We start from the raw sequence: 24,451 nt of genomic DNA on the forward strand, positions 1-24,451 counted from the left end.
GGCTCCCTCCTCTCTAGTGTTTTAGGATTCTGTGACCAGGTGAATGTGTGTGTACAGTTTTTGCATTACACGAAGTCTCTCTGCTGCAGGTCTGAGTGGATCTGAAAACCAGTCTCTGCTGCTTTGCCCCCCAAACCATGCTCTCCAGAAAGAGGCAGTGTCTGCCTGGGAGAAGGCACCATTCTTATTGGCCCCTAGGACTGTATCTGCCTAAGGGAACATCTTTTTTCAGACCTGCATGAAGTTAACATACATACAGACTGACTGTAGACCTGGCAGTATGACACTAATCTTCACCATCCTCAACATGAACTCTACTTACCTCTGGGATTTCTTCACTCAGTCCAAGTCTTGGTTTACCTGGACCCCATCCTGGTCCTTTAAATATGACAGAAAACTTGTTGAAGAATCCAGGTGTGGCCCAGAATGTAGTCCATATGTAAACTAAATGGTGGAACTAGAAGAATAAAAATATAGCTTATTTAAAATAAGAAAAACACATAATAAAAATCTGAAGTACATAATTATTCATTTATTATTCAATGCAATTTATATTTTGTTCTATAATATACAGGTTACATATAATTTGGTTAATGTAAATTAATATGCAATTGCATATTGCAATTTATTCTATTCATTCTGTGTCCTTTAAGTGTGTTCTTGTTAATATTTCTAAAGCTCCACAGAATTATAATTTTGAAATTAAAAAAGAGGACAACTGTTTAGAAAATCAGCAAAACAGAAAAAGGGATTTGAGTCTCTTCCAATGGAATTAACTTAGCAGTTTATGCATTCAGCATCTCTGTCTAATTTCTAAAGTCTTGCTAAATGGATATTAATGTTGAATAGGAACCATATTACATATTAAAAAATCACCCTTTATTTACTGTATTGAGTTATAGACAATCATGGCTCTAATTGAGGAGAAATATTCAAAGTCACTTCTGAGGCTTATAGCAGGAATCCACATTCCATAAATAACACTGTATATTTGACAAGTACAGAAGTTAAAATTATGCTCATACATGAGAAGTACCCAGTAAATATTACTATCAGGGTAACTCGCTATGTACTCCATACATGTGATAGTAATTCATCATAGGATTTAAAACAGTCCTAGAGCTGTAGACTCTACTGCTGACTTCTATTATAAGTGAAGTAATAAAATAATATAGAAAGAAGTTTTGGCTCTATGAGAATTTGTGGTCTTACTGGCATTTTCATTGTCTCTTAAAGAGTTTAAACTGCTAGGATTATAAAAATGGTTTCAAAATTGTTTGAAAGATTACAGTAAGGAATCTGAAGCAATTAATGAACAATGTAGGCTTTAGTGGAGCAGATTTTAGGAAAAGGGAACTGTCAAATGGAAATTCACATTGGGTCTTAATAATAAAAAATAATTATAATATAAAGCATAATGTGCTTAGGAGCTGTAACACATATTAGTATATTTATCTGTTCTGTTATTTTGAAAACTGACTGCATTGTATTTATTTTTAAATATTTATTTATTTTAGAGAAACAGAAGTACAAGAGGGGGGAAGGGCAGAGGGAGAGAGAGAACCTCAAGCAGAGTCCCTGCTGATTATGGAGGTGGACGCAGGGCTCTGTCAATCCCAGGACCCTGAGATCATGACCTGAGCCGAAACCGTAAGTTTGACACTCAACCTACCGAGTGGCCCAGGCACCCTTGACTGCATTTCACTGCTCTTGTTCTAGACACAGGCCACAAGAAATATGTGGTAACATTTTAAAATAACATTGCCTTTCAATGCCCTGAAACTCCTGGACTCCAATGGAGAGCAAAGTGAGTGTCCGATGCCTAATAATAAAGAGGAAGAAGAAATCCTCTTCTACTAGTGGGGGTCATCCTACTTGCTTTTGATGCCTCTGAGGGAAAGGTGAGAAATTTAGCTGAATACAAAGGAATACAAGTGAAAGTAAGTATATGTTTTTGTAGGTTCAAGAATTCCTGATTAACACTATATGCCCATATGACATTTTGACAATGTAAGAGAGCATCTAGAAGCCTAGGCCTCAGACACGGTTGTGATATGGAAATGGTTCGAGGAGGGCAGAGGCCTGGTTCACTGAACCTTAACACAGATTCAGCAGCCGCTCATAAATACTGTGGCTGTCTGAATGTTGGGTCCCTCCAAATACTGATCATCTAACTCCCTGTTGTACAGTTTTCAGTCTCCCAGTCTGTCTCATATATGATCCCCTTTGTCTCAGCAGAAGTGTACATTCCCAAAGCCTTGCTCCTTAAAGGATCAGTCAGGGAACAACAGGCTCCGCATCTCCTGGGAGCTTGTTAGGAATACAGAATGTTGGACACACCTCAGACCTGCAGAACAGAACCTGCACTTTAATCCTCTTATGATTCATATGCACATGAAGTTTCAAAGGCTCCTTCCCAGAGGACAGAGACCAAGTTGGTTATTTCCTTTTTAATATCCCTATTAGAGAGATAAGACTAGACCAAGTGAAGAGGTAGCTCTCAATGTGTTATTTTTAAGTTAATTTCAATTCTATAAAGTTCCTTATTAAGAAAGTACTGTGAAATATTTCTTAAAATTCTCCGGAGAGATATATTTTTAGTAATGCCCAGCAGACAGAGAAAGAGACACAGAGAGAGGAGTGGTCTATGATTGAGGAAGAAAATAACCAACTTTTCTCTTCTGAAGTGTGAGATAAAAATATCTTTCATTTGAAAAATGGAAGCAATTTGTGATAGCTTTTTCTGAAATGAGGTAGCACAGTGCGAAAGTTACGGAGCTAGGCAAGTCTTGGGCTTGGCCTGCAATCCTCCTTGGTTAAGCTTGCTGTGTGTAGCTGGCTGACTTATTTAAATCCTGGCAGTTTCCGTTTCATCCTCTAAAAAATGAGGATAAAAAGAATCCCTGTTTTATAAGGTTTTAGTAAGGGCTACATTAGACATTTGTGTGGACCAGTTAGCAATACCCTGCACATAGTAAAGGTTCAATAAATGTCACTTTATTTTGTTATCTTAAATTTCTTAAAAACTTCCAAGAAAAATGTTCAAAAAGCAGACCGCACATGAACCTGTAAATTTCCTCCCTTACTGAATGTTGTAAACCTGGTCCCCTGTACAGAGCTGTCACTGACTGACCTCTTCAGTTTCTTCAAGCATTCTTATCTTTTTCTCATTTACTAGTTCCTAACCCCAGGAGTGCTTGTGGTGATCTGTTGCTGACGGATCGGAGCTTCACAGACATTCTTCATTTCTCTAGTGCCAGCCATTGAGATCAGTGAACAACCAATACCACATGTCTAAGCGAAAACTGGTCCAGTGCAATGAGTCTTCGCAGGTGAGGTAATGCGTAGACCTAACCAACTTGTAATAGCTCCTGACATTTAGGTCCAAGAAGAGTAGGGGCAAAAGCCTCATGTTGAATTTCTAACCAGAGTCATGCAGCCTTGAAGCAAATATTTTTCTTACTGTGGTATCAGCCTTAGTTATGCATTTACTACTGCGCCTTCTGAATACATGAATATATTTCAGGTTTGTTCTGAGAAAGAAATATGTTTGCTAAAGAGCTATTTTAAAAAAAATTCTCGGTAGTAGATATATTTAAGAGTTCTTAATGAGCTCTTTTAATGAGCTGTTTTCAAATGCATTTTGCCCAAATTGATTCAGATTTTGTTGGAGTGCCAGAATTACTTCCGACTTTATTTATGGTTAAAAAACCTTATTTTCAGGATAGTGTAATGTACTTTCACCTTTCGACAACTGATTGTTCTTTTAACTAGAAGATTTATGAAAGGATATAATCAATTCAGAAAGAATAAAATCAGTTACATTACCTGCACCTTGAATGGTTCAAATGTATTAATGGGATGTGTTAGACCATATACAACTTTCTCATTTTCTGCCTCGAATGTCCCTGGAAGATAAACATTAAGGATATGATCTTTGATTTTCTATAAGTTTAGGAGCTAAGTTACTATTTTTAAATTCATATACATTTTACTTACCAAAAATTCTATCCCATATAATAAGAACGCCGGCGTAGTTTTTGTCTATGCAATAACGGTTTCTGCCTATAAAACAAATATTTAAAAAAGGGTTTTTTTGAAAAATGAAGTTATGCTTTTGAAACATTTTATTGTATTTTAGGACCCATTCACAAAATTAAGACATCAAACAAAATGATTTTCCTAGGAATCTCTTTTCACTGACAATATTAATTATTTGCTAATAAGCTGGTTTTATTGTATTTATTTTTTGTTAATTTTACTAAAAAGAGCAAAGAATACCTTAAAACTACATATATTTAGAATTATCCCGTATTTTTATTTATTTATTTTTTATTCATTATTTTTATTAACATATAATGTATTATTAGCCCCAGGGGTACAGTTTTGTGAATTGTCAGGTTTATACACTTCACAGCACTCAGCATATCACATACCCTCCCCAAAGTCCATAACCCAACCTATCCCATATTTTTAAAAAAATGTTTTTTTCTCATAATTTTCTAGTTTTTTAGACATTTAGGATAAATTCCAAGTAATTTTACTTTAAGACTATCAAAGAATAGTAATTAAAGATTAAATGGCCCACAAAACAAAGGCAATAGGAAATAAGATAAATAATGTGTGTTTATTTGCATTTTTTTAAGTGAGTTATTATCTCTACCCCTTTTCTCTGCATGTTTTACAGGAAGAAAATTTTCTACTTGAAGTGAGGCAATTTTAAAAAAATCATAAAAAACATAAGTGAAAATTAAATTACCCTTGATTATTTTTATTAAGACAAAACATACATAGTTTTCCTGCTCCAAAGTATTCAAATGACAATTTAAATGGAAATAGCTGGGCATAGTTTCTTTAATAATAAAAAAGTTGCTTAAGCAGTACTATATTCACATGCATGTAAATCAAAGTAAAAAAAATATTAATCCATCAAGTGACTGCCCTCAACAAACTCGACTGTCTTTATGTATCATTTCTTCACATGCTTTCTCTACAAGCAAATATATGTTTGAAAGCGAAGACACAAGAGACAACCTCCCCCAACCACCCCAAGCAGTGTGGGGTGGCTACACAGACATAAACCCATTGCCATATGTGGGCTAAGCAGTGGTTCTGCTTAGTGGTTGGGAATGGAGAACATTTTGCCTCTCGGGGACATACAGCAATGTCTGAAGACAGCTGAGAGTCCCAACTAGGGGCAGATATTATTTGCATCTAGTATGTAGAGACCAACCAACATCCTATAACAGCTAGTCCCACCCCAACCTCCCACCTCCAAATGAAGAACTGTTGGGTCCAAAACTTTAATAATGCTGAGGCTGAGAAACCCAGATACGAAACAACATGAGTGGGAAGGTGCCCTGAAGTCAAACAGAGGACACTAGCAACTATTTCTTCTTCAATGTGAACTTACTCTTCTCCATTCCTTATGTTTCCTAATTTTACATGAAGGAACAGTCTCTAACCCTTGGCCTCTCCAGCCCCTCACTAACAGTCTCCTTGAAGCTGGGGAATGCCTATGGAGTTTGGATTATTTTTTTCTTTTTTAGAGAGGGAGAGAGAGAACATGGGCAGGGGTAGGGATGGGGAGAGGAAAAAAGAGAATATTAAGCAGGCTCTTTGCCCAGTGAGGAGCCCATCATGGGGTTGATCTCATAACCCTGAGATCATGACCTGAGCCAAAATCAAGAGTCAGATGCTTAACCAACTGAGCCACTCAGGTGCTCCAGGAAATGCCTAAGGAATTTGGAAGAGGAAATATGCAGCCTGACTCCACCCTCTCCAGTCCTTGGTGGGGAAGGGTGAGGCTTATGCTTCCATCTGCTTCCTGCCAGGAGGAAAGGGACCTGTCCCTAGGGAAGGCAGGACTGCAGTGTACAAGTGCTGCCTATGGTGCCTGGAAATTTATAAAAGAACTACAACAATATTTACCATTTTATCACGTCTTCCTTCTCTCAACATTGTGAGATTTATTCTGGCCATCCCAAGCTGCAACAGCTTGGACATTTTTATTGCTACATAATTCCCCATTACATGCATCATCTACAATTTCTCTATTCTACTGTGATAAACATTTTAATTTTATCTCTATTTTTTCTATTACAAATAATGCTGTTATGTACATTCTTCTACAGGTCTTTTGGTGCACACATGCAAACATTTCTATTAAGTCTTACCCTGTCTTTAAAACTTAGGCACTAGCCACACGGGATTTTTTTCTTTGTCAGGCTAATGCACTTTACAGAATTTCAGCAAGAAAGTGAGTTGCTGTTTATTAGGCTTTCCTGAAGTCCCAACAATTTTCAAGACCAGAGGCTTTCTGGCTGTGTATAGGAATGAAACTCAGCACTGGGTCAGGAAGTGACCTTCAACTGACACCTTCAATGTAGAAAGTGTGCATCCCCTCAGGTGGTTAACTCGTTTTCCATTACAACTGAGATCTAGACAAAAAGGAAAATTCAAGGAAGGTGGGTTTTTTTGTTGTTGTTTTTTGTTTTGTTTTGTTTTTGTCATCATTTGTTTGTTTTCCCTCCAATCTTTGCTTTGGAAATGAGACTTGTCCAGGTGAAGGGATACCTACTTATACAGTGCATGGTGACTATGCTGAATAATTGTGATGAAAAGGTACAAAATAATACTGTTTTTAAGGAAATGAAAAAGAAAAAAAGATTGAATTTCTTTACCATGATGAACCCTATGATGGCTAGGAGTATTAATAATCAGTTCCAAAGGACCAAGGTTATCGATGACCTGTTTAAAACAAAAGCAATATTTATATTTATACACACAGGTATCAATAAATGTCTACATATATTCATGTTAAAAGCCCATGAGGTATAAGAGATATTTCAAGTTTCAAGGTTGGTCTCAGAGTCAGAAGAAGTGTCTCTACTTCCTGGTATACACATAAAAATTACAATAAGCTTTGGGGTGCCTCAGTGGCTCAGTGGATTAGGTGTCGAACTCTTGATTTCTGCTCAGGTCATGATCTCAGGATCGTGAGATCGAGCCCAGCGTTGGGCTCACACTGGGCGTAGAACCTGCTCAAGATTCTCTCTTTCCCTCTCCCTCTTTCCTCTCTCTCCCTTACCTTCCATGCTCGCTCTCTCTCTCTCTCTCAAATAAAGAAATAATAACAATAAGTTTCTAACTGTATACTAAGAGGCAGTATAGTGGTAGACAGGTTAAGAGTTAGGCTGCCTAAATTCAGTTCTAAAGCCTCTATTTATTACTATGTGATCTTGGGAAAACAACTGAAGCTTTTTCTCTTTTTAAAGGTTTTATTTATTGATTTGAGAGTGTGAGAGAGTGAGCACAGCAGGGGGAAAGGCACAGGGAGAGGAAGAAGCAGGCTCCCAGCTGAACAGGGAGCCCAACCACGACATGGGGCTGGATCGCAGGACCCTGAGATCATGACCTGAGCTGAAGGCAGACACCTAACCATCTGAGCCACCCAGGTGCCTCAAATTAAGGTTTTCATAACTCAGTTTCCTCATGTTTAAAAGGGAAATATTAAAAAATATCTACACAATAACATTCTGAGTATTATAAGCAGCACAGTATTCATACACCACCACTGTTAGGGCTCACTTCTCTAAGGTCCCCTGTCATTTCATGTTCTTCACCTTTCAGCCGTGTCTTTGTGATTTTTGATAACTAGCACATAACTAGGGAAAGGGAAAACAATAGTATTACATTTGCTTTCTGGTGAGCTGAGAGTTGGTTTCACCCAATACTCAGCATGTAGCAACAGCTTTTAATGACTGAATAGGGTGATGCTGCTTGAGTATAATCCCAAGTGATCTTTTATCTGTAGATGCACCATCTTCGTGCCACTTTAGAGGCATGATTAAAAGTCAAATATATGAAGGGGCCTGTTCTTTGTGTGTTTATCTTTGCAGTTAAGGACCCTTCATAATGTGGTCTATAACTCTTTAAAGTTCTCTCTCAACATTTCTCAGTAAGGATCCCCATGCCAGAGTCTGCAAATTGTAAGGAGTGTAGGAACCAGGTTGGTGTCATAAAAAAGAATAGCAGGCCACATATAAGACATTTGGTGTGCTATATAATCAACATTAAGCAATACGGGAACCCTTTTAATTTTGATTACACTATTATTCCATCAATCATGGGAAATAATAGAATATTTACTTTAATTATATCTAAATGGATTTGTTAGAGCCTACTAATGACAAAATCAAAACACTGTTGTATTTTAAGAAATTACTCACCCCTGGAGTTAATTTCCTCTTAGAGGACATACAAGGAATACATACGAGGACATATAAGGAATAATGAGTTAAATGACACTCAAGGGGAAAAAACATCCCCTAATAATCATGACATCAACATGAATTGGCAACAGGTCAGTGGTACATGGTAGAAGCAGAAATGGGACTGCTCAAGATAAAAAGATACTTAAGTTACATAACAACTAAATGGAGTGTGGTGATCTTGTTTTGAATACTGGTTTGAAAAAACTAAACAAAAAAAGACATTTTATAGGCAAGAAGGGTTAAGACAATGATTATATATGGGTTATTACACAATTAAAAATATTGTTTTTATTGCAAATTATGTTGGAATTGCCATCGTGTAGGAAGATGTAATATTTTTTCGAGCTGTATAACTGAAGTATACATGACATGAGATCTATGTTTTGCTAAAAGATACTTGGCAGTGAATAAAGAAAAAGCAAAAAAAAGATAACCAGTGAAAATGAATCAAAATCATAATGATTTTTTAATTGAAATGATGGATATATATAAATGTATTCTATTATTTTCTCCACTTTTCTGAATGTTTGAAAAATTTCAGGATAAAATTTCACATAAAAGCAATTATTACTCTAGTAATACACAGTAATGCTGTTAGCCTTAATAGATCTTTAGGTCCCAAACAAATTTCTAGATTGCAACTCCTTATACAGTGGGATTTAATCATGTTTTGGCAATGTCTGACAGACATTAAAACACTCAGTTAAAAATTGCTCTGCTAATGTGAACAGCTGCAGTAGTCACACTGTCCCCGGCTTGTGGGGTCCCATACCCTCATGAGGTAGAAGCTGCAGCAACATTGCCACCTGGCAGTCCTGTAGCTCTCCAGAGGGCAGGTGCCACCACCATCTCCTTACTGAACCCATTGTTTACGCACTTGAAAGAAGTAGTCTTTGCCTGCTTCTAAGGGGTTTTTAGTTTCCATTATGGAGCAGACAAATGTTTGCGTGCAAAGGATGTGTAATATTTTGTGTCCTGTATTGATTTAGCCTCTGTCCCCTTCTCCCTTCTCCCTCCATCCCTCCTTTCTTCTTTGCCTCCTTCCCCCATTCCCCCACCCATTCTGTCTTCTATCTTGGAGTTTTATCACCATTTTAAAATTATTTCCACGAGAAATAGCCTATGGGCTCCAAACAACAGACTTTTTGGTAACTCACAGAACAGAATTTATTTATACCCAAAGAACTATCTGTATTTTTTTTTAATTCTAGGAGTTCAAAATACTATGAGTATATAGCACTTACATCAGACTACATTCCTATCAAATAAGCCACAAAAGGTATTATCCCACAAATGGGAGTATTAATGACCAGGGATTGGGAGGGGAGTAAGTAGAAATAGCCCTGTATTTTAATGGACTCCATTGCTTTGTACTTGGTGGAAAAATATTTGTTAAGAAGAAGAATGGTGATGGATAGAGAACAAGAAAGTGGGGTTTCTCAGCAGTCAGAACATTGAAATCTGATGCTTTGTTCGGGCTTTGTATCTCTGGCAGAGAACCAGATGGAAAAGGAGAAAACCATTTCATCCTTGTTTGTCCCTTTGGTGCCTAACATATGTTGCAAAAACAGACAACAAAAGGGGGTGGAGGAGACTACACTGACCAGCTTCTGCTACCCAGATGCATTTCTGATCCTTGGTCCTGGCATGTGTGCAGCCAGATTTAAAGCCACACAAATGGTGAGTGCATTCATATGATTGGAGCCCTGGCTGATATATATATATATATATATATATATATATATATATATATATATATTTTTTTTTTTTTTTTTTCATGTCAAGCCATTTTCCTCCAAGAAAATCTTTTGCTCCTATAGGCTGAACCATGGTGATATCAATATTGAAAGACCCCCCTCCCTTTTTAAAGTTAAAAGCCAAGTACAACACAGGCAACCACAGTCAAATTTCCTGGTATTGCCTATGAGTACCTTGGAGCTGAGGAAGACCACCTCGGTGGGGAATGATTCATCATTCAGACAGCCCAGTTAGAACCTCTCTTGTAGAAAACTCTTCTGACTCAAAATCATGGAGAAGTCATCAATAAGTAATACGGGTTGAGCATAATGACTTAATTATCGCCCACTTTTGCAAATTCAGTCATTTAGCAATTCAACCACATCTAGCTTTGAATCACTTCCTGAAAATATGTTACTGTGGAAGTAATTGCAGCTATTGTCATTTTTAGAAAGTTATTTTTCTGTCTTATTTCTTAACATTTAGATAAGCTAATTTAAATGATGGAATTTTATAACAGAGGACTTAAAAACCACACAGTCCCATACTTTGTTATTTTTTAAAAAGCATAAAAACTGAAGCTCAGAGAAGTTAAATTATTAGTCCAAGTTCAAACAGCTTGGAAGAAGCCCTAAAATCTTCTTGATTTCAACTCAGGATTCTTTTTATTTTTTCTATTATACTGTTTCTAAGAGATTCAGAAACATTTCCATCAAATAAAAGTAATTTAAACTTTTAGAAGTTTCATGGACAATAACTAAGTACTTTTTTACTACATCCTAGTCAAAAGAAATCCAAGTATTTATAAGGAGCCTAGATGTTTCAGATTCTAAACTGCCCCCTCATGGGATTTTAGGCACTTCTGGTCTTCATAGGTCCACAAAGCACTGTCTAAGTCTTGTATGCTGTCGTCTTCTGTCAGAGTTCTATAACCTGAGAACCACGGATGCCTAGAAAGGCCATGAATGGGCTTCAGAAAGTCAAGAACACCCTTAAGTGTTATACCAACTTTCTTGAGTATGTACCGATGGGTATTTTTCTGGGAGGAAACTACTGTTTTTATCATATACTCAAAGGAGTAGATGAATACTCAGAGGTTAAAAACCAATGTTCCAAGCAAAGGTCTTTAGATTGTTTCCTTTGCCCCTCTTATTTATATGGTGTTTTCAGTTTCCATACTATTAAAACTTGGATGCTAATTTCTCAGCCAAACTTTGGAAACAGTAATATGTCTTCTGCCTATTTCTTGAAAGCATTGTTTTCCAAAAGGATCATTTCTTGTATATCTGATGATAAATAAATGAATAAATAAATAAAAACAATTTTATAATAATAAGCTTCAATCATTGTATTGATTAAATTTTATCCAGCAGAAATGCTCTGGATCTTATGCTGTACTGGTCACAAACTCACTTCTCTCCCCACAGTTTATGGCAGAGGTTGGAAAAGGAGTTAAATATAAAACAAGAGAACAGGGCCCATAGATACTGTCATCTTCTCATCATGTCATGGTCCTCATCAAAAATAAAGTGAACTGGAAGGAAAGGGTCCTCATAATGAACTGAATAAACTAAATAAACCATGTCAAATTCAAAGCTGTTCAAATTCTCCCTCAAGACCAATTTCCAATGTTCTCTTTCTTCTGCCTCAGAGACCTTAACCTCCCATCTCGACCTGTTGGAATTCTGCTATTCTTTCAAGTTCTACCTACATTTTGAAACACTCTCCTTGATTTTTCGAATGATAATTTTGTTTGCCTTTTTCTGAATACATATTGAGACATCACTAATTTTTATGTCCTGCTATTCTGATTTCCAGTTATTTGTATTCACTTCCTCTACAATATTGAAAGTTCAGCGAGGACAGAAACAGGACCCTGCTCCTCTTCAAGGGTCTCACAGCACATGCAACATGGCCTTGCACAGAATGACTGCCCGACAAGATTGTACTGAGCAGATAAATCCACCTCACAGCCCTCCCAACCCTTTTGCCTTTATAGTAGTGTTTCTTAAATGGGGATGACTGTGCTTCCAGGGGACTTTTGGCAATGTCTGGAGATACTTTTGACAGTCACACTGGAGGAAGTGCTCCTGTAATTTAGTGGGTAGTGGGTTTCAATGCTGCTAAACATCCGACAATGCACAGAACAGTACCCCAATGGTGAGAATGTCCTCTCCTTCATGGGTATATATGACTTGCTGTACTTTAATCATTTTCCAGTTCTGGAGGGAAGCATTGTGTAATTCCTGTCTTCTAGTTTGGAAATTGGAGGGAGGGGTACATTAAGGAATGATCATTCCTTAGTGGTCATTCCCAAGACTAGAGACAAAACATGAGTCTAGAGTGCCCTTGGCCTTTAAAGCCCAGAGAGCAAATCCAAACATGACCTATGATTTAGTGAATTGGAAAATTAAGATAAATAGATAAAATGAAGGAGCCAACCACCAGTAACAACAAACAGATAGAACAACAGATAGACAGACAGACAGATAGAAAACAGAAAAATAGGAAACCAGAGTGCAGATAATGGGATAGTTGAATTCTGCTGATAATTGGCAGGTAAATTTTTTGAACTATTTGTATGTTCTCTCAGTACAGGATTATGAGGGCTTCAGTTTCAGTTAAAAGGAGCCAGAGATATAAAATCTCCATATCAGTTTCCATATCACCAAATGATTCTGAAATGGCTTTTGAGAGTTCTTATGACCCTTCTTCCCCCTTGCCCTGTTGTCACATTTTGAGTGAGCTGAATGACTTAGAGACCTAAAGGTTAGTGAAACTTCCATTGTTTTCTAGGTTATCAGGCAGGAATAATTTTGCCCTAGAAACTGATAAAGTAAATACATGTGGTAAATCAAATAATTAAATGTCTACTGTGAATTGGTTGTAATTAATTCCTTCCACACTGTAGCTCTCAGGTGTTTTCTGATTACCCTATATAATCTGAAAAACATATCTCTGTAGGTCTTTCCAATTAAAATGGAAAAATTACTTTGAATTGAACTCTGTAAAGCATCAAAATAAATGTTCTAAATTAATGTACTGTCTGAAATTATTTCATATAAAATTAACATATTCTATTCTATACATTTCTTAGTTATTTTCACTGATTCTTCTGATTGGAAAATATTGATTGTTTAGGTTTTTGTAGTTCACATAAGAGTGCAGAAATGATTAACTAAGGCACAAGTTGGAAGGCCCCACTTGCTTTTAACAAAAATTCAGTTAATTCAAAACAAAATAATCTTGTTTTTATGAACTGCTCAGAAAATTGCCTCTTCTCACTCACTCTGACAATTGATGTTGAAGAGACTTTCTATATCCATTTTTGAAAGAAACATCTGAATTCTATTCTTCTGTCAAATTTTAGCATACTACTAGCAATGTTACATTATATTTCCACCCTTCGGTTTTCCTACCTGCAAATGGGTACTAAAAATACTGGAATATATTATTGAAAACCTATAGGAGTATTTTAACCACTTACTTTTCAGAAAGAACGTGTGAGCCCATAGTTAATTATAAATTTCTTTCCAAGTAAGACATGCTTACAAATATTCATGCTTCCTGTCTGAAAGGGAAAAAATCATAATAGGGAAAATATGTCCTAAGAAGCATGTGTTTTACAGAACACTTATTAACAATGAATGTGCCTACAATATGAGAGATGCTGAGGAGTGACTGGGCTGGGGGTGAAGTGAAACGAAATCTCCATAGCAGGAAAATGCCTGCATTCAGATGAGCATAGGTTATAGGGATGACATTAACTCTAACTAGTCAAAACTTCTTTATAGCATTATTCATGACTGATGTTCCAGGACCCTGATACCACTGTGGGCCTCCATGTTTCACTGCAGTCAGTATTTAAGGGAAATACTAAGCCTGTTCCTAATACATTTATTATCTGATAGACAAATCACTGTCACATTATATTTAACTAAGAATGATATGCTTGACATACGGTCTGAAAATGGCAGACTTTTCAAGTAGATTAATCACAAGATTCAGTACAAACCCAAATTAAAATTAAATGGACTAATAATTATACCATGATCAGTTATTTATTTCATGGTAATTTACCTTCCTTCCTTCCCTCTTTTCTTTCTTTTACTTTCCTTCTTTTAACTGTCTATCAACTAAGCATGTCTGCATGTACATTTATGAATAAAAAATTTGAAAAATCTTTCATTTGGGAAGAGCTTTACAATAACTATAGGCTTATGCATATCTTTTTGGAAAGTAAGCAGTTATAAATATTTCCATGACCTTTCAATATATATTCTAGTATTATAGTTGTATTTATAGACAGAAAATCTGAAGGACAAATATAGAAATGTATACATATAAATTTATCCTTATTAAATATATTTACCTATATACTAAATATATATTTGAATCCCAATTAACAGCTATTTTGAGTACCAAATTACCAGTAAGTTTTTTTTTTTTTTTTGGTTTTTCAAGTTTATTTTATTTTATATACTTTACACCTCCACTTTTTAGAGGGTAAAAGTAAATTAGCCCATTATGTTGACATTTTTCTCTTTCTTTCCTTTCCATTTCATTCTTTTCTTTTCTTTTTTTTTATTTATTTTTTTCAGCGTAACAAAGCATTTTCTATCAGCATTGGAAGTAGTGTTTCTGATAATTAAAATCTATATTTATAAATTTTTATCGAAGTTTCTTAGAGGGTAAAAGTAAATTAGCCCATTGTGCTGACATTTTTCTCTTTCTTTCCTTTCCATTTCATTCTTTTCTTCTTTTCTTTTTTTTTAATTTATTTTTTTCAGCGTAACAAAGCATTTTCTATCAACATTGGAAGTAGTGTTTCTGATAATTAAAATCTATATTTATAAATTTTTATCGAAGTTTCTTAGGAAAAGATAGTTGCATAATAAGCCAACCAAGTAGTTTCTTGTCAGCCAGTCCATTCATTCTGCAAAGATTTATTGAATTTTCCTGGATTTACTAGGTTTTAGAAGTAAAAGGAAATGAAGTGATACACAGGCACTTCCTATAGGAAGATTATTTACATCTAGTGGACTCTTCAATGGAAGGGTAGAGCTATTTCAGAAAAAAAGGTTTTATAAAAAGTTTTCTTTTTCAAAAATTTTGTGTGCTTTTGAGAAGGATGAGAAAAGCACTCATTTTTTTCTTTTCCGTTACCATTTCACAGTACAGGTATTTGAACTTAGAACCCACTTGAATTTATAAATGGCACAAGATTACCTAATAAGAAGCAAATTGAATTCTTTTCTAGGTCAAAAGCTAAGAATTACCTTTAGTAAAAATATATGCTTTTATCTAGCCCCCTAGAGTGCAGCTTTTCAAAAAATCCCACCAATGGCCCCAGGAGAACACTGTAGAGAGCTCTCTTCTGTTCATGAGCTTCTTCAACAATCACTGTGCGAGGTTCACTTATTTAAGAGGTATTTACTGAGTGCTCAGTTTATGAAAAGTCCTGTGTTAAGATCTTTTGAAAGATCATGAAATAGAACAATGGAAATTACAATTTAGTAACAGGTAATTTAACTATTTCTTAAAGTTACAATGAGTGACAATGTCCATTGTTATTGGTTGGAACATATATAGGAATACGTTTTTTACTACCAAGAAATTCTATAGCAATTCCTTATTTAAAGTTTTAGGAAAAGAAGAATAAAATCCATGAATACTACAAGTTAACACATTAAAATAATTTTACTTCTTGTTCTGAATTAGTTGATTTTTATACACTCATTGTTCTCTTTGTTAAAAACTTAATCAATCTGAACATTTATGGATAAATTTATATTGTAGAGCATCTGGTGATGAAATGTAAAAATAAAATCTTAATGACCTCCCCCACTAGTTCTGCTATGTTAATTCAAGACGACACACTCAAGTATTTAGACAGATGGTGGCGGCAGCCATATTAACCTCTGATTTCTCTACAGGGAAGCAAGAGAAAGCAGAGCTCTTAGGATGTGTGCTTGTCTGCCTGGGTTCACACTTTGAAATCCTCGACAAATGCTGATTTATTCACAGCCAAATGTTTTCCTATCTGATTAGGCAGCTTTCTACTTCAGTAAGCATGTAATATGAAGGTAGCTGAATTTCCACACTGAGGAGTGAAAAACAATATTTATAGTTTGGAAATAAAACAATCTGGAGGAATCAGGACTGTTGGAATCATGAAGAGCTTCATAGGGAGTAAATTTCTGATGAATCTATACCATAGGGTTAAAGAGTTAAAAGCTTAGTTTTAAGAAGAATGAGACTAGGCTATGTTTATACAATAAACAGCAGTTTTAAAGGACTACGTTTATAATAAATTATCTTGAAGACTGATTCTTGTCACTTATGATTGCATTATTCCTCAAACAAGAGGACAAGAGCTAGACAAGTTAGCATTTTATTTGAATTTGTCTCGGCTTACATTTTAAATAACACTTTTGATTTTTCTTTGGAAAAATGCATGCAAGTAGCTACTGAATGTGTTCTTTCAAAAAGAGGTGGATTCCAGGTGACTTTCTTTTTTTAACAACACTAATTAAATTGACAGACGGGAAATAGGAAGCATTCATAAGCATAACAATATAAAACTTCATTCTAGTGAAACACAAGTTTTATATTACCAGCTTGGATACTCAGAGAAAAAAAGAACCACGTTATTATCATTAGTAACATTATGTTTAAAAAAAAAAGTAGATAATAAACTGAAGGGTCAAGTAGTCCTTGTTTAAATATCCAGTCCTGTCAGTCTTATAAAACATGCTCCAAACACATAACTCATTCTAAAACTAACTACACTTTGATTACTATTATAAATGTAGAATGGATTTTCAGTCAGTAGATTAGATGCTACAAGTATCTGTCTCAAGTTCACCTGCCCTATTTTCAAAACAATTGTCTTAGTTCAGGATGCTATAACTAAACACAATATACTGGATGGCTTAAAAAACATTTACTTCTTAGAGTGATGGAGGCTAGCAGGTCCTTCAAGATCAAGGTACCAGAAGATTTAGTGTTTGGTAACAGTAATCTTCTTACTGTATCCTCTCTCTCATGTCTCTTCTTACAAGGGCACAAATCCCATCATGAGGACTTCACTCTCATGACGCGTTTACCTTCTAAAAGCCCCATTTTCAAATATTATTATATTCGGGATTATGGTTACAACACAGGAATCTGAAGGAACACAATTCAGTCCTCTCTGATCTAAGTCTTTGGTATGAGAATTTGTTTCTCCTTATCAGCTCATGATCTCAGGGTCCTGACATCGAGCCCCACATCGGTAATCTCTGCTCAGCAGGGAGCCTCCTTCACCCTCTCTCTCTGCCTACCTCTCTGCCTACTGGTGATCTCTCTCTGTCAAATAAATAAATAAAATCTTAAAAAAAAAAAAAAAGGTAGTTGTTGATGGTGATCCAAGTTCAAGACAATGAAAAAATGAAGATGAATAAAACACAGTCTTTGTCTTTAAGAAGTTTACTGTGAGCTCCCACATTCATGGAGCTCAAGCTTCCTAATATCAATGTTGCAGATTCCTACCCTTGGTCAGAGGAGATTTATGTATATTCTATGGTTCTTAGAAGGGGTCTATTACTATTCTATATTTTGGGTAAGCACCCAGATAACTCTGATACATGCATATGATCCATCCAACTCTGACCTTATGTACCAATTCTAATATGTAGTCTTATGACTTTTTTCATAATAAATACCAAAATAACTGGTATTATTTACCTGACTATATACAACTAACATATGTTATTTTATTAAGCTTCAGTGCACTTTTATGGGGTAGGTATGATTACCTTCATTAAAGATTAGAAAGCAAGGTCAGAGAATTTAGATAACTTTACTAAATATTCACACCCATCCTTCAGCAAGCATTTCTTAAGATTCCATTATGTGGGAATGCTTTTAGGTTCTGCAAACACAAGAGTGTACAAACTCCAACAGAGGATAGATTTCTCTTTGATTACACAACCTATACTCTTAGACATTATGTCTTATTACTTTCTTGTTCTTAAAATAGTCTTCTTTTCAATTCTGTTAGTAGATTCCCAACTTCTCCCTTATGCTGGAAACCCTCAAATTCCATTACTTTCACAACAGACATTTTAAAATAGTGATCTATGAATTTTTAGATAGTCTTTTGATGAGCTTTGGGAAGCTCAATAAAATTATTATTATTATTTTTAAAGATTTTATTTATGTATTTGACAGACAGAGATCACAAGTCTGCAGAGAGGCAGGCAGAGAGAGAGGAAGGAAAGCAGGCTCGCTGCTGAGTAGAGAGCCCTGATGCCGGGATGGATCCCAGGACCCTGGGATCATGACTTGAGCAGAAGGCAGAGGCTTTAACCCACTGAACCACCCAGGCGCCCCTAAAATTATTTTTTTATGCAAAGTTTTTTTCCCTTTAGGAAAGAATCAGTAGAATCTAACAGATTCTTGAAGGAGGACATAATCCTCAATATGATAGTAACAAGCGATGCCAATTCAGGCCAATTCAGGCTAAAGTAGTCTCTTTGTCTGGCAGAGAGTAAGCACTCAAGAACTATTTTTTTTAAATATATGAATTTCAAAGAGATTTGCATATCTAATAAATTTGGGAAAACACTACAAAATTATACATGAATAAGTTAAGGGTGAATTATCTTAAAAGGTAACTACAGAATGGAACAAAAGATCACTTCTAGAGAGAACATGTATAGGACTTGAAGACAGGCTACAAAGAGGTCAAAGAGTTCTTTGGAAACAACAATATTTGACCATGATGTTGACCTGAAGTAGCAATGGAAGTAAAGAAGAGCCTCTGACTTGAGTCATAATGAAATACATTTTAAATATGTTAACTCTGGGTACTGCTAAGTACTCTTGTGAATATATTAAATGACACATTGGAAACACTGATCTTAAATCTGTAAGAGAGTTAGCGTTAGAGCTACAGACTATGTAATTACTTAGAGGCAATACGAAAGTAGTGAAGTAAATTAAATTCTAAAGAAGGAAGAAGAGAGAACCGGAACCTGAAATTCAAAAAGGAATAACAGGGACTATGGGAGTAAACAGACAGAAGTGCTGTGAAATGTCTCAGCTTATTTCCATGATGGAAGGCTTATTATGTACTATTGAAATAAGGACGTGATAGACAAGAAGCATGAAATTTGATTTTTGTTATAAGAAGTATTTTTCAAAAACATTTGTTTTAAAATATAACTGCTTCTTCCTCAAAAATTCCTTAAAATTCTAAAAGATACATGATCATAACCATTAAAAATTTATATTAGGGAGATACAGCATAGCTGTACCCCAGATATAAGTGCAAATAAGTATAAACGTACAAACTTATTTACTTATTATCAACAAGAGATATAAGTATTTAAACACTGCTATGTGTATTTATTAAAGTTAATACGTATATAATATATGTACTTATATACACAAACATATGTTCTCATAAGAGACAAGCCATGTTTTACTTTTTGTTATCAAGGAACTCAGAATAATGGGAGAAACAGGGTTTAGTAACAAATACAGTATAGATGTATAAGAAGTAAACTTCAGCATTATTAACTGAATGCTTTCATAAGCAGGAACCAATATGTTACAGTATTCACATCCCCCAACAGAGCTTACTCTTAACTCCCAATGTGGAAATGGAAATAAACACAGCAGTAATGAAAAGAAAAGTGCAGTTCCTCGAGTACAGATCCTTTATGTCTTTGGTTAGGTTTATTCCCAGGTATCTTATGGTTCTTGGTGCTATAGTAAATGGAATCGATTCTCTAATTTCCCTTTCTATATTTTCACTGTTAGTGTATAAGAAAGAAACTGATTTCTGTGCATTGATTTTGTATCCTGCCACATTACTGAATTGCTGTATGAGTTTTAGTAGTTTGGGAGTGGAGTCTTTTGGGTTTTCCATATAAAGTATCATGTCATCTGTGAAGAGAGAGAGTTTGACGACTTCTTTGCCAATTTGAATACCTTTTATTTCTTTCTGTTGGTCTGACTGCTGTTGCTAGGACTTCTATTACTATGTTGAACAACAGTGGTGAGAGTGGGCATCCTTGTCGTGTTCCTGATCTCAAAGGGAAGGCTGCCAGCTTTTCCCCATTGAGAATGATATTTGCTGTGGGTTTCTCACAGATCGATTTCGTGAAGTTGAGGAATGTTCCCTCTATCCCTATACTTTGAAGCATTTTAATCAGGAACGGATTCATCATTAGTCATTAGGGAGATTCAGATCAAAACCACACTGAGATACCACCTTACACCAGTTAGAATGGTCAAAATTAACAAATCAGTAAACAACATGTGTTGGAGAGGATGTGGAGAAAGGGGAATCCTCTTACACTGTTGGTGGGAATGCAAGTTGGTACAGCCACTTTGGAAAACAGTGTGGAGATTCCTGAAGAAACTAAAAATAGAGCTTCCCTATGACCCTGCAATTGCACTCCTGGGTATTTACTCCAAAGATACTGATGTAGTGCAAAGAAGGGCCATATGTATCCCAGTGTTCATAGCAGCAATGGCCACAATCACCAAACTGTGGAAAGAGCAAAGATGCCCTTCAGTGGACGAATGGATAAAGAAAATATGGTCCATATATACAAGGGAATATTATGCCTCCATCAGAAAGGATGAATACCCAACTTTTGTATCAATATGGATGGTACTGGAGGAGATTATGCTGAGTGAAACAAGTCAAGCAGAGAAAGTCAATTATCATATGGTTTCACTTACTTGTGGAGCATAAGGAATAACATGGAGGACATTAGGAGAAGGAAAGGAAAAGTGAATGGGGGGAAATCAGAGGGGGAGAAGAAGCATTAGAGACTGTGGACTCAGAAACAAACTGAGGGTTTTGGAAGGGGAGGGGGGATGGTTGAGCCTGGTGGTGCGTATTATGGAGGGCGTATTGCATGGAGCACTGGGTGTGGTGCATAAACAATGAGCCTTGGAACACTGAAAAAAATACCATAAAATTAAAAAAAAAAAAAAAGAAAAGTGCACTTACAGAGTTAAGTAGGAGGTGAAAAAGACATTCATAAGGAAGTGGTAACTGAGTTGCATTATGAAGAATGTTTGGAAAAGGTCATCAACAAAGAGAGCATATATAAATACAGAAAATGAATAAGCGTTTGGAGTGTGTGAGAGAAAATGAAATGTGGTTTAGCTGGAGCATCTGACTAATGGGATGAGAACAGAGCAGTAAGGCAGGGTCATGTTCTAAGAACCCTGAAGTCCATTCATGAATTTAAGGTATTTGATTCTGTCCTGGAGGCAGCAGAAAGCCATTCAAAACTTCTTATTGTGGGTATTTGTACTCATGTTGGCAGTGCCTGATATAACTGGGTTTCTAAAATCACCACCATGGCTGTTGTATGCAAATATTTGGAAGAGAGAAGAGTCTGTAGGAAGAGAAGAGAATAATATTCTATCATAGCCATCTATATAATTGATGGAAGGAGCATTAGCTAAGGTGAGATAACAGAATGGAAAGGTTAAGAGAGATCAAGAGCTGGTTAGGAGGAAAACGAGTATGTAATACTTACAAAGAGAGGAAAGTATGAGCTATTAACAATTATGCCAGGAAAACAGACATATATTGGGGTTGTTTTACGTAATCTGGTCATCTCTAAGAAATGTAAAATCACTGATACCAGATTTCAGAGGAGGAAAGGAGAAAATAGTTTACCAGGTTTTGAATCACATATCTACTACTAATTAGCTACAATCTTAGGCAAGTTATTTAATTCTACATACTTCAACTTCTCTTTGAATGGGGACAATAGGATTGTATGATAATTAAATAAGCAAATCTTATTTTTAAAGTTTTTTTTATTTATTTGAGAGAGAGCACATGCACAAGCAGGTGGGACAGAGGGAGAGGGAGAAGCAGACTCCCTGCTGGGCAGAGAGCCCCACGTGGGGCTCCATCCCAGGATCCTGAGATTTTAACCTGATCCGAAGGCAAATGCTTAACTGACTGAACCACCCAGGCATCCCTAAATAAATAAATCTTATGAAATACTTAGCAGTGACCGACATGGTCTGAGCTACGTAAGTATTTACTCTTGATAGAAGAGATGCTTTGTGAAGATTTGAGTGAGGCCTTAATGTATAGAATAGCAAAATGTAGAGAATATGAAAGAAGAGAAACAGTAATAATTATATAGCAGATGTATTTGGGAAATGGAAAGTAGTCAACTCGGAACGAATTGCACAGAATGGAAAGTAACAGGATGTACACAGGAAATCTATTTGAAGGCAGTGCAAGAGAAACATTAAATTAAAGCAATTTAGACTTCGCTCATCAAGCAACTGAACATCACCAAAGGATTTTGAGTAGGACTAACCTCTGAGGATAGATTACATTTTAAGAGGGATAAACAGATGTGTATAAAGGTCACACAGTAACTTGATCCAGGCAAGATTACAGAGTCCTCTCTTAACTAACCAATAGGTTTAAACTTCTTTCATTGTGCAATGTGGGTTATTTATGAACCCTGTTGCCTCCCATCATGGTACACTGAGATATAACCAAATAAATAGAGTGAAGAGGAAGGGTAATAAGCAGATAACGGCCAAAACATAATATGCTCTGAGGCCAGCTTGGTTACCTTATATAAACTGCAGAATCTCAATATTTTAGCTTTGCAAAAGGATAGTGTTTGCCACAAAGTTGGTGAATATAAAATTTGCAGTTTTCTGAAATTGTCTATTAACTTTCTGGGATAGTTTGTACTTCTACAGGTACCCTTAAAGCCTCATTAACTGAGGTTATTTTAAATTATATTCATTCTCTACAAACTATAAAAGTTTTTAAGTAGTTGACCTTTAGTGATTCAAATTACTTTATGGGAATTAAATGAAAATCTTCTGCTTAGCATATATTGCATGTTTAATACATGGTGGCTATTATAACAGTGTGGTCAGAAATGGATGAGAACAAGGAAATCTGGAGCCTCACTACTCAGTCCAAAGCCCAGCTCTGACACTTACCAGTCCTATGATGCAGTGCAAGTTACTTAGTATACTTAACTTGAGGAAACAGTATTAACTATTCCATAAACTTATGAAGATTTAATGAGATAGTATTTGTCAAAATGCTTAAAATACTTTCTGAAAACATGAGTTCTGGATAAGTAAATGACATGCAAAATGAAGTAAATAAGAGACAAATAAACAGAAATGTCATCTCTTCAAGTTTTCCTGGGGACAGATCAAACAAATGACAAATATCAGTAGCTGAGAATTTGTGGCTTGGGATAACTGTAACTGTTTAGTCTTCTAAAATTCAGTCATTTAAAAATATCTTTTGAGCTACTTTTCCTTCATCCAGAATATTGTATCTCATTGTTCCAGCCTCTCTTTTTTTTTGTCTTTGTTACTATATGCAAGACTACAAATGAAATAGGCACTCAGTGGATGTCTGTGGGATATAATGCTTGAAATATTTAAAAAGATATATTGAATTTGGCAAATTTAATAATTTTCTACATTGACTAGTTCCTGAATTAGAAAAAAAAAAGATTATGACAAAAAAACCTGAACAATGCATTTCATGATCAGAATCTCAAGCTTATAAAGATATACATTTTTCTAAAGTAAATTTGTGCATTATTTTCTTAAATCTAAAATCCACTGCATTTATTCATATTAATAATTCATACTAACCAAAATATGGACTGCATTAAAATCACAAGTACAAAATGTGTATGAATAATCATAAGGATGGCTAGGAATGGTTAGTAAGTGACATAAACTAAAACAGTTATCTAGTTTACAGAAAAGATTAAAAAGAAAAGCAAAAGTACTACAAACATCTATAGATTAGAATATGAACTATCTTTTTTAATACTCAATACTGTGTATTGTTAGTATCTTTATTTTATATAAAAAGAAACTAAGGCACAGGAGGGTAAACTGAACTGTCCAAGGTCACAGTAATAGTAATAAATGAAGTCAGGACTTCAGGCAATATAATTCCTAAGGCCACAAAAGGAAAACACAAGTTTACATTATGTAAATAGTTACTTTCTTTTCTTTTTATTTCCCCTTCCTTCCTTCCTTTTCTTTCTTTCTTTCTTTCTTTCTCTCTCTCTCTCTCTCTCTCTCTTTCTCTCTCTCTCTCTCGCCTTCCTGCCTTCCTGCCTTCCTTCTTTCTTTGAGTAAACTCTACACCCAACACGGGGCAGGAACTCAGGATCCTGGGGTCAAGAGTCCCACACTCTATGGACTGAGCCAGCCAGGTGACCCTACTTTTATTATGTTTTTTAAAAAAACTTTATTTATTTATTTGAGACAGAGAGAGAGCATGAGCTTAGGGGCAGGACGGACGGAGAGGGAGAAGCAGACTCCCTGCTAAGCAGGGAGCCTGACCTGGGCTCCATCCCAGGACCCTGAGATTGTGATCTGAGCTGAAGGCAGATGTTTAA

The 24,451-nt window shown here is 35.7% G+C and overlaps 1 protein-coding gene across 1 annotated transcript in view; it reads right to left on the minus strand.

Annotated features, from left to right (window-relative positions):
- Positions 1–24,451, minus strand: part of AGMO (alkylglycerol monooxygenase) — a 345,447-nt gene that overhangs the window by 169,966 nt on the left and 151,030 nt on the right. Inside the window, exons 6-9 of the mRNA XM_044246135.1 lie at positions 6,684–6,750; positions 4,000–4,065; positions 3,829–3,908; positions 323–457 (exon numbers count right to left, since the gene is read on the minus strand). Of these exons, the coding sequence (XP_044102070.1) occupies positions 323–457; positions 3,829–3,908; positions 4,000–4,065; positions 6,684–6,750 (348 nt within the window). The remainder of the gene's footprint in view (positions 1–322; positions 458–3,828; positions 3,909–3,999; positions 4,066–6,683; positions 6,751–24,451) is intronic.

The sequence above is a fragment of the Neovison vison genome, chromosome 4, assembly GCF_020171115.1.
Source record: "Neovison vison isolate M4711 chromosome 4, ASM_NN_V1, whole genome shotgun sequence".
Classification (NCBI taxonomy): Eukaryota; Metazoa; Chordata; class Mammalia; order Carnivora; family Mustelidae; genus Neogale; species Neogale vison.